Source organism: Macaca mulatta, chromosome 17 (genome assembly GCF_049350105.2).
Source record: "Macaca mulatta isolate MMU2019108-1 chromosome 17, T2T-MMU8v2.0, whole genome shotgun sequence".
NCBI classification, from domain to species: Eukaryota; Metazoa; Chordata; class Mammalia; order Primates; family Cercopithecidae; genus Macaca; species Macaca mulatta.
In genome coordinates this window covers 12128605-12140803 of record NC_133422.1, presented here as the reverse complement: position 1 = coordinate 12140803, position 12199 = coordinate 12128605, and the positions used below count along the sequence as shown (strand labels likewise).

Here is a 12199-nt window from a genome sequence, read left to right as displayed (position 1 = left end):
TCAATTCTGGTAGTTACACAGTAACTCTATCCATCCAGTTGCTAAGGCCAAAATCTTTACAGCCATTGTTATTCTCCTCCTCTTTCACATTTTATATCTAATCCTTGAGCAACTCCTAATGGTGCCACTTTCAAAACACCCCAGAGTCCAACTGCTTTCCACCAATTCCACTGCCACTTCCCTGGTCCAAGCAACCACCTCTCGTATTTCTGCAATAGCTTAAGTGGTCTCTCTGCGTCCATCCTTGCTCCTCTCCTCAACAAATAGCTAGAATTATTTTTTCAAAAATAAGTTAGATCAGGGTGGGCATGGTGGCTCACACCTATAATTCCAGCACTTTAGGAGGCCAAGGAGGGTGGATCCTGAGGTCAGGAGTTTGAGACCAACTTGGTGAAACCCCGTCTCTACTAAAAATATAAAAATCAGCTGGGCATGGTGGTGCACACCTGTAGTCCCAGTGACTCGGGAGGCTGAGGCAGGAGAATCGCTTGAACCAGGGAGGTGGAGGCTGCAGTGAGCTGAGATTGCGCCACTGCACTCCAGCCTGAGCAACGGAGTGAGACTGTCTCAAAAAAAAAAAAAAAAAAAAAAAAAAAAAGTCAGATCATGTTACCCTTTGCTTTAAGCCTTCCAGTAGTTTATTCAGTAAAAATCATGCAGAGTAAAAGGTAAGGTTCTTATAAAGGTCTATGAGGTCCTCCCTTTGTATCTCATCTACGACTACTCTTCTCCTATCCACTCTACTCCAGCTGCACTAACTTCCTGTTCCTCAAATACTTCAAGCATGCTCCCCTTTTAGAGACTAGGGGTCTTTCGCTAGGATAGTCCTATGCTCCCTCCTTTTACTTTAGGTCATTTATCAAATGTAGCTGACTCAGTGAAGCCTTCCTAATTACTTATTAGACTAAACATCGCATCTCCTTGCCCAACTTTCTCTGACACCTTTCCAGCTTTATCTATCTTTATAGTATGTATCTTCTTCTAACATACTGTACAATTCACTTACTTTTCAACATTTTCTATGCCTTCCACGCCCACTAGAATGTATGACTCATCAGGACAGGGACTTTTTTGTTTTGCTTTATTATCCCTAGTACCCAGAATAGTACCTGACACATAGCAGGCGTTCAGTAGAGATTTGCTGAATTATCAGAAAAAACTAACGAGAGCTTCCACATTCCCACTTGACTACAGGGCAATCATTAACTTTTACCTTATGCAGTCTATTTAGTATGAGAAAATAATGCAACTGTTTAACCTACTTTTCTTACTGGAATCTATAAGCAGATGTTTGTTATATAAGATACGCAAGACGTAAACAATATTTGTTTTTGAAAGTTAAAACAAAATTCAGGAAAAAAAGTTTTACCACTTTTCCAAAACTATAAATTTTGGAAAAATGTACAGAAATTTAAAAATAAGGATGCTGAGGAAATAAATCCCATCTTTTGCCACTGGCATAATGTAATATATCTCTGATAACAAAAAGCTTTAAATTATGTTTCTGTAAAAATTACAATAAAAAGAGGTTATGCAGTTTCTAAATTGTTGCTGTTTTAGGGCTCTGAGATTTTCTAGTTATTTAGAATTATTGATATTCAAGTATTTGTTTAACTTTTAGTGTTTATTTATATTTTGTATCTACTAAAATACACAATGAAAGAAAACATGAAGTAAGTGGGTGTCGGGGGAGGAATCTACCATAAGGCCATTTTGAATTTAACTTCCTTTATTTTTATTTTTTTCTTGAGACAGAGTCTTACTCTGTCACCCAGGCTGCAGTGCAGTGGTGCGATTTCAGCTCACTGCAACCTCTGCCTCCTGGGTTCAAACGATTCTCCTGCCTCAGCCTCCCGAGTAGGTGGGATTACAGGCACATGCCACCACGCCCAGCTAATTTTTGTATTTTTAGTAGAGACAGGGTTTTGCCATGTTGGCCAGGCTGGTTTCAAACACCTGACCTCAAGTGATCTGCCCATCTCAATCTCCCAAAGTGGGATTATAGGTGTGAGTCACCACACCTGGCCTTTTTTGGAACAGGGTCTTGCTTTGTCACCCAGGCTGGAGTGCAATGGCCCAACTTCAGCTCGCCACAACCTCTGCCTCCCAGGCTCAAGCCATCCACCTCAGTCAGCCTTCCAAGTAGCTGGCACTACAAGTACATGTGGGGCAAATATTTTTTTTTTTTGTCTGAGACAGAGTCTTGCTCTGTTGCCCAGGCTGGAGTACAGTGGAGTGGTCTTGACTCACTGCAACCTCCACCTACTGGGCTCAAATGATTCTCCTGCCTCAGCCTCCCAAGTAGCTGGGATTACGGGCGTGCCTCACCACACCCGGCTAATTTTTGTATTTTTAGTAGAGCTGGGGTTTCACCATGTTGGCCAGGCTGGTCTCAAACTCCTGACCCTCAGGTAATCAGCCCATCTTGGCCTCCCGAAGTGTTGGGACTATAGGCGTGAGCCAGCATGCCTGGGTAGGCAAATTTTTTAATTTGGTTGTAGAGGTGGGTTTTCACCATGTTGCCCAGGCTGGTCTCAAACTCCTGTGCTCAAGAGATCTGCCCACCTCAGTCTCCCAAAGTGCAGAGATTACAGGCATGAGCCACCATGCCTGGCCCTCAAATTTAACTTTTTTTTTTTTTTTTTTTTTTTTTTGAGATGGAGTCTCACTCTTATCACCCAGGCTGGAGTGTGGTGGCATGATCTTGGGTCACTGCAACTTCTGCCTCCCGGGTTCAAGTGATTCTCCTGCCTCAGCCTCCTGAGTAGCCGGGATTACAGGTGCCTGCCACCATGCCCAGATAATTTTTATACTTTTAGTAGAGATGGGATTTCGCCATGTTGGCCAGGCTGGTCTCAAACTGCTGACCTCAGGTGATCCACCTGCCTCGGCCTCCCAAAGTGCTGGGATTACAGGCGTAAGCCACTGCACCCGGCCAAATTTAACTTTATAAATTGGCCTTTATTTATAAATGCATAAGAAAAATGTCCCAAATCAAGCCAATCCAGTTCATTAAACCCCAGGACAAACGGCACTTTTCAAAAGACTTCAACAGAATGCTTAACCGTAATGCACTTAAAATGATTAAATGCATAAAAATTCGATTTCTAGCCAACTTTTTAGTTCGATAGACAGTTAAGAGAAGAAAGAGGGATGAGGGAATACATAAAAGTTAACACACAATCTTTTTGCATAGAGTACCTATAAAATTCTTCTTTTCCAGCCTTTCCATCATTGGAGGGTATGAGCCATCCACCATCAGCCAACTGTATTCCTTTTCCAGCCCATAAACTTTCCTTACCAAAATAATCTTGAGTGTAAAACTGAAAAGACTCTGCATTTTTGCTGTTAATTTTTATGCAATGTTTAGAAACGCCATACATATACAGCTACACAAACACACACACAAAATGAAAAATAATTTAAAATAAACATGTATCAAGCAATAAAAACAATTATAACAAACCAAAACTGAATTTACCAAAAATTTTCATTAACTACTAGAATATTCACTACGAAAACATTTTACTTACTAGAAACTAAAAATTTTAACGTAATATAAATGATCCATACATTCCACAGTCTGCTGTACCTTTTCCACCCCCTGTGTTTACACCTCCTGTTAAATCTGCCATAGGAAGGTACTGTGAGGATAAAAAAACGTAATGTTTTACAAAATCTCTTAAGTTCAAAAACTTAGATGGGAAACAAAAGGGAAAAGTGTAAGTACTTTAGGGAATGTGACCTCAGGTGATCAGATTTGTACACAGGCAAGGCTTACTTTCAAACTGCTTCCTTTCACCCCAGGATATCTAAACCAAAGTGTCTTTTTGTTTGTTCAGAGTTTGACTCTGGAGTCAGACTCTTTGCTTTGCAATCATAGCTCTTCCCCTTACTAGTTAAGTGACGCTGGGGCAGTTATTTAACCCTCTCTATGCTTCAGTTCTCTTATTTGCAAAATGGAAACAAAATAACAGTGTCTTTCTTTCAAGGTGACTATAAGGATTAAGCAAGATATACTTAATGCGTGTGAAGTGCTTAGAAGAGCACCTCACACCTAGAAAATGCTCAAAGTTAGCCATTAATGTCATCAATATTATTTTCACCTCTCCACTGCCTAAAATTCTACTAGATAGTACTGGCTTAAGGAGAATCCTCTTTTGAAAATATAAATAGCTCATAGAAGGTTCAGGGCTATCAGTTATTCATATTTGAATATCACTAAAACTACTTTTCTCTAACACCTAGCTGAAAGCATTTACAATGATAAAGTAAGATTTGAAGGGGGAAAAGAAATAGTAATTTGGAAGCACAGATCACTTTAGTAGGATGAGGAAGGCCTAGCAAGGGGCCAGAGGCTGCCACTGTAGGCTAATTAGGAAATATGATGATTTCATTCATCCATTCCTGCACTAATGTGTTCATTCTTTAAACAAATCCATTTGTAGATACTAGTTAATGAAACAAAATTACACTCTGTCATAAAAGCCATCAGTATTGTAGACAAACACATACCTGTTTATGAGAACAGGCAGAGGGAACTTGGCCTCCTACTGCTGCTTTCAGAGAGATTCGAGGCAGAGTGGATGTTTTTGCAAGATACAGACTGCCTGGTTGTGGAAAGATGCGTTGCCTTTGTTTCTTCTTAATTCGCATATCCTGTATATCTCTGGCATTCTGAAGACTTGTAATTAAATCTATTAAAGAATACATACTTAGCAAAAATAAAATTGAAACTTAAAAAGCATAACCCCTGGCAGGGCACAGTGGCTCAGGCCTGTAATTCCAGCACTTTGGGAGGCTGAGGCGGGCAGATCACCTGAAGTCGGGAGGTCAAGACCAGCCTGACCAAAATGGAGAAATCCCGTCCCTACTTAAAAAAAAAAAAAATACACAAGTTGCCGGGTGTGGCGGCACATGCCTGTAATCCCAGCTACTCGGGAGGCTGAGGCAGGAGAATCACTTGAATCTGGGAGGTGGAGGTTGCAGTGAGCTGAGGTCGACCACTGCACTCCAGCCTGGGCAACAAGAGCAAAAAGCTGAGATCCGGCCACAGCACTCCAGCCTGGGTGACAGAGCGAGACTCCATCTCAAAAAAAAAAAAAAAAAAAGAAAAAAAAAAAAGAAAAAAAAGCACAACTCCCAGTTTTATAAAATTATACATATCAATTTCCTTGAAGTTTACATGCTCTCCTTTTCTCTAAAAAGGGTAACCCTTTTAATTCTTCATAAATGAAAGGATGTTTCAACTTGTAAAGTTGTATAAACATAAATATCTTTACTATTTTTATCTCTTTTTGAGACGGAGTTTTTCACTTGTTGCCTAGTCTGGAGTACAATGCCACGATCTCGGCACACTGCAACCTCTGCCTCCCGAGTTCAAGGGATTCTCCTGTGTCACCCTCCCAAGTAGCTGGGATTACAGGTGCCCGCCACCATGCCAGCTGATTTTTTTTTTTTTTGTATTTTTAGTAGAGACGGGGTTTCACCATGTTGGCCAGGCTGGCCTTGAACTCCTGACCTCAGGTGATCCGCCTGCCTTGGTCTCCCAAAATGCTGGGATTATAGGCATCCCGGCCCTATTTTTATCTCATTTTTAAAAGAAAATTAGTAGTATGATAGAAAATATATTCCAGTAACAGCAGTCCTAGATTGTATGTCTAATTTTTTTTAACAAGTCCACAAGTAGTTATCTTTGAAAGAAACATTAGAATAATTTAAACCTAATCTTTGGATTTAGAAAATCTAAAGCATTAAAAAGAGTTTTAAAATTATCACCACCAAAGATGGAAAACCATCAGGACATTATTTAATAAGGGAAATATCTAACTGAAAGGCAAAAATTCATCACACAAATTGTCATACAATACCTAAAGGTTCTTCTTCACACTTTGTGAAAATTACAGTTGCTGCTTGATTGGAGTTGTTTTTGTTAAACTGATGAATCTCATTGTCATTAATCTTATTTTTACTATCACCAGAGCCATGTCCATCAATGTTTTGTTTTTGTTTGTTTTCCTCCAAGTTAATATTCCTAACACACTGTTCATCTCTGTGAAAATGTGATTTAGTTTTAAAAGGTGGAATAAAGACTTTGGTTGGTTTGCCTGTAGTAATCAAGTGTCTCATTTTTTCATTTCTTGTAGCAGAAACTTGATAAAATGGATGTCCTGAAACTGCTAAATTGCTTGAAGATTTTTCCAAAGTCAGATGTTCATACAAATGAGATTTAGACAGAAATTCTTGACCAGGTGCAGTAAAATTTGGATTCTGTATCTCTTGACGTTCCTTAGTTGTGCTTCAATGGGGAGAAAATATTTAAGTTTATTGACTAGTACACATACAAATATTTAGGAATATGCCTTTTCTGCGGACCCTCATTTGCTACATGGTGATCCTATTCTGGTAACTGTTTTGCATTCATCATGGTTACCATTCCAAAACAATACCACTTTTCAAGGCTATAACCGTTTCTCACACACTCATTCCTAGCCTTTGACTTTACAATCTACCTCACATAACACATAATAGAAGAGAGTCTGTGAACTGTGGACCCTCTCAGTGTGTCCCCTCCAATTCCATCATAGTACTGCTTACCTCCTTCACCAGGGAAATGTCTACCCATCCTCTTCTCTCACCTTCACATCTTCACCTGAACTCTCTACCCCGCCTAATACCTCAGTCTCCACAGGAGACCCCCTCTTTCAATTATCCTGCCTCACTCTCTTTTCTCTCTTCTACCTATGTATACCTTTTTAAAAGTGTCCTTTTCATTTAGCCCAAAAGTCTTGCCTACCTTTAAAACTCTTATTTTCTCACTCGCCTTTATCTCTGCCTCAAGCTAATACTCACTGTTACCTATACTCCAGTCAACCTTCTTTAATAGGTAATGTAGCTATTTTCACTTCCTCAATTTCTACTCAATAAACTCTCATTTCTCCCACTACTCTACAGAAACTGTTCTCAATAAAGTTGTTAATGACCTCCCAGATGCACATGAGATACATACAAACTCACTCTACTCAACTTTCCTGACAGCTGTAACGGTTTACATTTTCCTTCTTTTAAATTTCTCACCATCACTGTACCTCTTTCATCTTTTACTGGTCTTACCTCTTCCTGATTCCTAAAAAAAGTCTCCAAAGTTGGATGTCTTCCTTAGACACTTTACCTCACTAATGTGAGTCATTTCCATTGCTTAAATTATCACCTAACAATGAAAATATCCTTTACCCTCATGCTCGACTTTCCCCTAGGGTTGTTCCTACATTTTACACTACGTATAGCATCAGACATCTGTACCTTGATGTTTCATACTCATTTCAAACTCAATATGTCCAAAAGTAATCACCTTTCTCAGCATACATGCTCTTCTTAATACTTGACATCTTGCTGAAAACCCCAGATTTCCTTTTACCAAACCCTGAACACCTGGAACTTGAAGTTATTCCTTTAGTTATCCATTCATCTATCCATCAACTATTTAATGAATTCCTACCAGATGCCAGACATTGTTTTGCTGAGGAACACAGTTAACAAAATTTTGTTTTTGCATGTACATTTCAATGGAAGAAAACAGACAAATATGTCAATTGGCCTAGACATAAGTGTTCCTGGAGCAAGGAAAACAAGGGGAACATTAGAAGGTGATACTGGAAAAATAGCAAAGCAGCCAGATCATCAAGAATCTGCACACCATGACAAGGGCTTTTAGTCTCTACTCTGAGATGGCACACCATGGAATAGTTCTGAGTAAAGAAATGACATAGGCCGGGCGCGGTGGCTCAAGCCTGTAATCCCAGCACTTTGGGAGGCCGAGACAGGCGGATCACGAGGTCAGGAGATCGAGACCATCCTGGCGAACACGGTGAAACCCCGTCTCTACTAAAAAATACAAAAAAACTAGCGGGGCGAGGTGGCGGGCGCCTGTAGTCCCAGCTACTCGGGAGGCTGAGGCGGGAGAACGGCGTAAACCCGGGAGGCGGAGCTTGCAGTAAGCTGAGATCCGGCCACTACACTCCAGCCTGGGCGACAGAGCCAGACTCCATCTCAAAAAAAAAAAAAAAAAAAAAAAAAAAAGAAATGACATAATCTGTCTTATGTTTAAAAGGATCCCCTGGCTTCTTTGATGAGAATCCATTGTATATTGAGGAGTAGGGAGGTAAGCAGGGGGACCAGTTCCACTGAAAGGACTGACTGGAGTGGGTTCAGGAGAGTACTCAAAGAGAAGAAGTGAAAAGAGTAGGGTCAATTCTAATGAGTTGGGCTTTAAGAGAAGCAAGAAAATGGACTGGTGAGATTAGTTTAGCAAGGCTCTTCTTTTTAAGAGGTGAGATGTACAACAACTGCTTAGGGTGATGAGAACAATCTATTAGGAAAAAATCAATGATGCAGGAGAGAGAGAAGACAATTGGACTGATTTCTTCAAACAGGTGATCTAGGTGAGATCTAATGCACAAGAGTGAATAAACCTTCTATCCCCAAACTTCTACTGATTGATCTCTTTTAATCTTTTCTTTTTAAATATTCAGAATATTTTTAGTATAAGGAGTTTGCCTTGTAGGTTATGCTCAAGATGTCTATTTAAATGTAATTGGAAATAATTTGCCAGTCTCAACTTATCACTATCTGGCCAAATCTACTGAATTTATCTCTTAATCATTCTCTACCCTCTACTCTACCTCCTTTGCTAGGTTAAGACCTGTACTTCCTTACTAATCTCCTTGCAACAGTTTTGCTTTGGTCTACTTCTAAAACACCAATCTTATTTTGTTCCTCTTGTCAGAAACTTCCAAAGACAGCCTATCACCTATCTAGGTTTCAACTTATCAGAAATGACATGCAGGAAGCTTCCTACTTGGTCCTAACCTCCCCATTTCTTTTTGTTTCCCTCTGTCCCCCAACCAAATTCCAAGATTTGGAATGCCCTCTTTAACCAAGCATTCTTTACATTCTGTCTGAAGTACTTTTCCCATTGAGCTTTCTGTCATGTAATTAGCTGACAATTTTTCTATGTTCTTACATCACTTTTTTACATCTATTTTAGAATTTATATTACATTATAATTCTTGCTTTCATGTCTGGTTCCCAGGCTAGCAATCTGAGTTAGACTTATTTATCTTTATATCCATCACTATAGTATATACTAGGTAGTTTGAGCGGGTACTTTAATAAATGTTTGCTAAATACATCAAACTATTCTCCCATTTTACACATAAATTAGGCTAATATACAGGTAAATAACTAGGTATTTCCTTTCTTATTTAATACAACTGTTTGATAAAAAAGAAATGAAAAAAAAAATCACCTGGCTTTCTACATATGTATGTGCAGCCTGCTAAAAAACACATTCCAGAAATACAACTCAGTGACTTCAACAACTCCACAAGCAGGTGTTTTTGAAAAGGTAACATTAGGCCTGGTGCAGTGGCTCATGTCTGTAATCCCAGCACCTTGGGAGGCCAAGGTGGGCGGATCATGAGGTCAGGAGATTGAGACCATCCTGGATAACACGGTGAAACCCCGTCTCTACTAAAAATACAAAAAATTAGCCAGGCGTGGTGGCACGCGCATGTAATCCCAGCTACTTGGGAGGCTGAGGCAGGAGAGTCGCCATGAACCTGGGAGGCGGTGGCTGCAGTGAGCCAAGATCATGCCACTGCACTCCAGCCTGGGCAACAGAGTGAGACTCCGTATCAAAAAAATAAAATAAATAAAATAAAATAAACGGTAACATTAAAATAATTTCAATATTTTTAGGCTTAAAAATTATCAGCTAGAAAAAATTTTACAACTACTTTAAACAATTTTAGATGATTTTATATTTACATGTCTGATGTTTCTTCTTGACTTTTTCCCTTGAAGCACCCCTATAGAAAATGAAGATTTAGCTCTGTCAACACAACTTCTACTTTACTACACACACACACTCTTGCCTTTCATCTTCCTAAATTACGTATTTGATTCTATTGTGTCTGGAATTGGCTCCTTCCGGTGGGTTCTTGGTCTCACTAACTTCAAGAATGAAGCCACAGACCCTCACGATGGGTGTTACAGTTCTTAAAGATGGTGTGTCCGGAGTTTGTTCCTTCTGATGTTCAGATGTGTCCGGAGTTTCTTCTTTCTGGTGGGTTCGTGGTCTTGCTTGACTTCAGGAATGAAGCCACAGACCTACACAGTGAGTGCTACAGCTCATAAAGGTAGTGCGGACCTAAAGAGTGAGCAGCAGCAAGATTTATTGCCAAGAGAAAGAACAAAGCTTCCACAGCGTGAAAGGGGACCCGAGAGGGTTGCTGGGGCTGGCTTGGGTGGCCAGCTTTTATTCCCTTATTTGGCCCTGCCCACGTCCTGCTGATTGGTCCATTCTACAGAGTGCTGATTGGTCTGTTTTACACAGTGCTGACTGGTGCATTTACAAACCTTTAGCTAGACACAGAGGGCTGACTGGTGTGGTTTTTTACAGAGTGCTGTTTGGCGCATTTACAAACCTTTAGCTAGACACAGCGCTGATTGGTGTATTCACAATCCTTTAGCTAGACAGAAAAGTTCTCCAAGTCCTCACCTGACCCAGAAGCCAGCCAGCTTCCCCTCTCACTATCAATGTTCAACATTTACATTATGGCTAAGTCAGTATAAAGTATGTGTAGTATTAATGTGTAGTATATAAATAGTATATATCCTTTACAACTTTTGCTTTCTCAAGGTAATTTTTAAAATCTGCTTATTTTCTATGTACCTATTGTTTATTCACATCTAAACTCTTAGCTATATATATAAACCTCTTTTTATTCTGTTCACAAATTAAAGTTTTTAAAAAACCTTTTCTTCTCCTTGAATAATGTTTCTTCTAAGTTATTTTCATTAATTTGTTTTTGGGTATTTTATTTTTGCTTTTTCTGATGTCTCATAATCTTTGGATGTCTGTTTATACTTAAAAGTGAGGGACCAAAAGGCTGTTTGGAAGCACTTGGTACAAAGATGAACTTGACCGCAAGCTACACAGTAGCCTGATTAAATAGAAACTTCCAATAGTGAAAACTTAGCTATCTATATTCTGGAAGTTGGCCGGGCGCGGTGGCTCAAGCCTGTAATCCCAGCACTTTGGGAGGCCGAGACGGGTGGATCACGAGGTCAGGAGATCGAGACCATCCTGGCTAACACGGTGAAACCCCGTCTCTACTAAAAAAAAAAAAAAAAAAAAAAAAAATTTCTTTTTAAAATTTCTCTTCTGCGCCTTCCTTCTCAAACTCTGTATTTTCAGATGATAGACCCACAGGATTAACTTTTCATACCTTTTTTCATTTTATTCTATATTCTGGGAACTTTCATGATTCTTATCTTCCATTATTTCTACTAATTAATTTGTGCTATCATATTTTTAATTTCTAAGAGCTTTTTATAGCAACTTGTTATTATTTTATGGCTGTTTTTTCTTTTCTTACCTGAGAATATTAGTAGGTTTTTATGAAGTTTTCAGAGTCTATTTCCTCTAGGTTCCTTTCTGTTATGGATTTTGTACTTTGGTGACTATGTTTCATAGTAGCTTTCTTCCAATGACTAGTTATCTTTGACTATCTTTTCTTATTTAAATGTGAAGCACTTAATAGCTTCCTGGAAGCTCTATGCATGTCAACAGTTAGCTTCATGGTCTGATGACTGGCTATACTATTTCATCTGAGTATCCTCAACTATCAGTATTTTTTGGTCTTTTCTATTGGGTCAGGCATATTCCCCAGAAAAAAAAAATTTTCCATTCTCATGCCTAAAGGGCCTGCCTGCCAGCATTTGGGAACCAAGTGTGGGAAGGAGCTAGGTCTCACTGCTTGACATACAGATTTGTATCTGATGTTTCATTTTAGTATCTTTCCCTCAATTGTGCCTTGTGTCTCCTCCCTCCAGCCCACCTTCAGTTCAGAATCCTCTCAATTCATCTTTTTCAAAAAACAAATGTCTGATTTCCTGGAGGAAGAAAGATAACCGCCTATTTGCAGTGGGGGAGGAAATACAGTCATTTCTTAAAAAGAATTTCAACTAATCTTCCTATTCTACTTCACCTTCAGAAGTACATGTTGCTGCCAATTTGAATCTTTCTCAGGTTTTTAGGGGAAAGCATCTCTGTTTGCTCTAGGGTCAGGTTTTAGCTTTCCCATGCTTACTAAATCCTTCATGTTTTTGGTTTCCAAACTTTTGTTGTTGTTTC

General features: G+C 39.4%; 1 protein-coding gene across 7 annotated transcripts in view; it reads right to left on the bottom strand.

Annotated features, from left to right (window-relative positions):
- BRCA2 (BRCA2 DNA repair associated) overlaps nucleotides 1-12199 on the bottom strand; it is an 86425-nt gene that overhangs the window by 40019 nt on the left and 34207 nt on the right. For all 7 annotated transcript variants that reach the window (XR_013407876.1, XM_077974177.1, XM_077974176.1 and 4 more), the window contains 3 exons: nucleotides 5871-6298; nucleotides 4516-4697; nucleotides 3202-3389 (listed from right to left, as the gene is read on the bottom strand). Coding sequence is in view for 6 of the 7 variants with exons in the window: in XM_077974177.1 (XP_077830303.1) it covers nucleotides 3202-3389; nucleotides 4516-4697; nucleotides 5871-6298 (798 nt within the window). In the remaining variant the exon portion in view is untranslated. The remainder of the gene's footprint in view (nucleotides 1-3201; nucleotides 3390-4515; nucleotides 4698-5870; nucleotides 6299-12199) is intronic.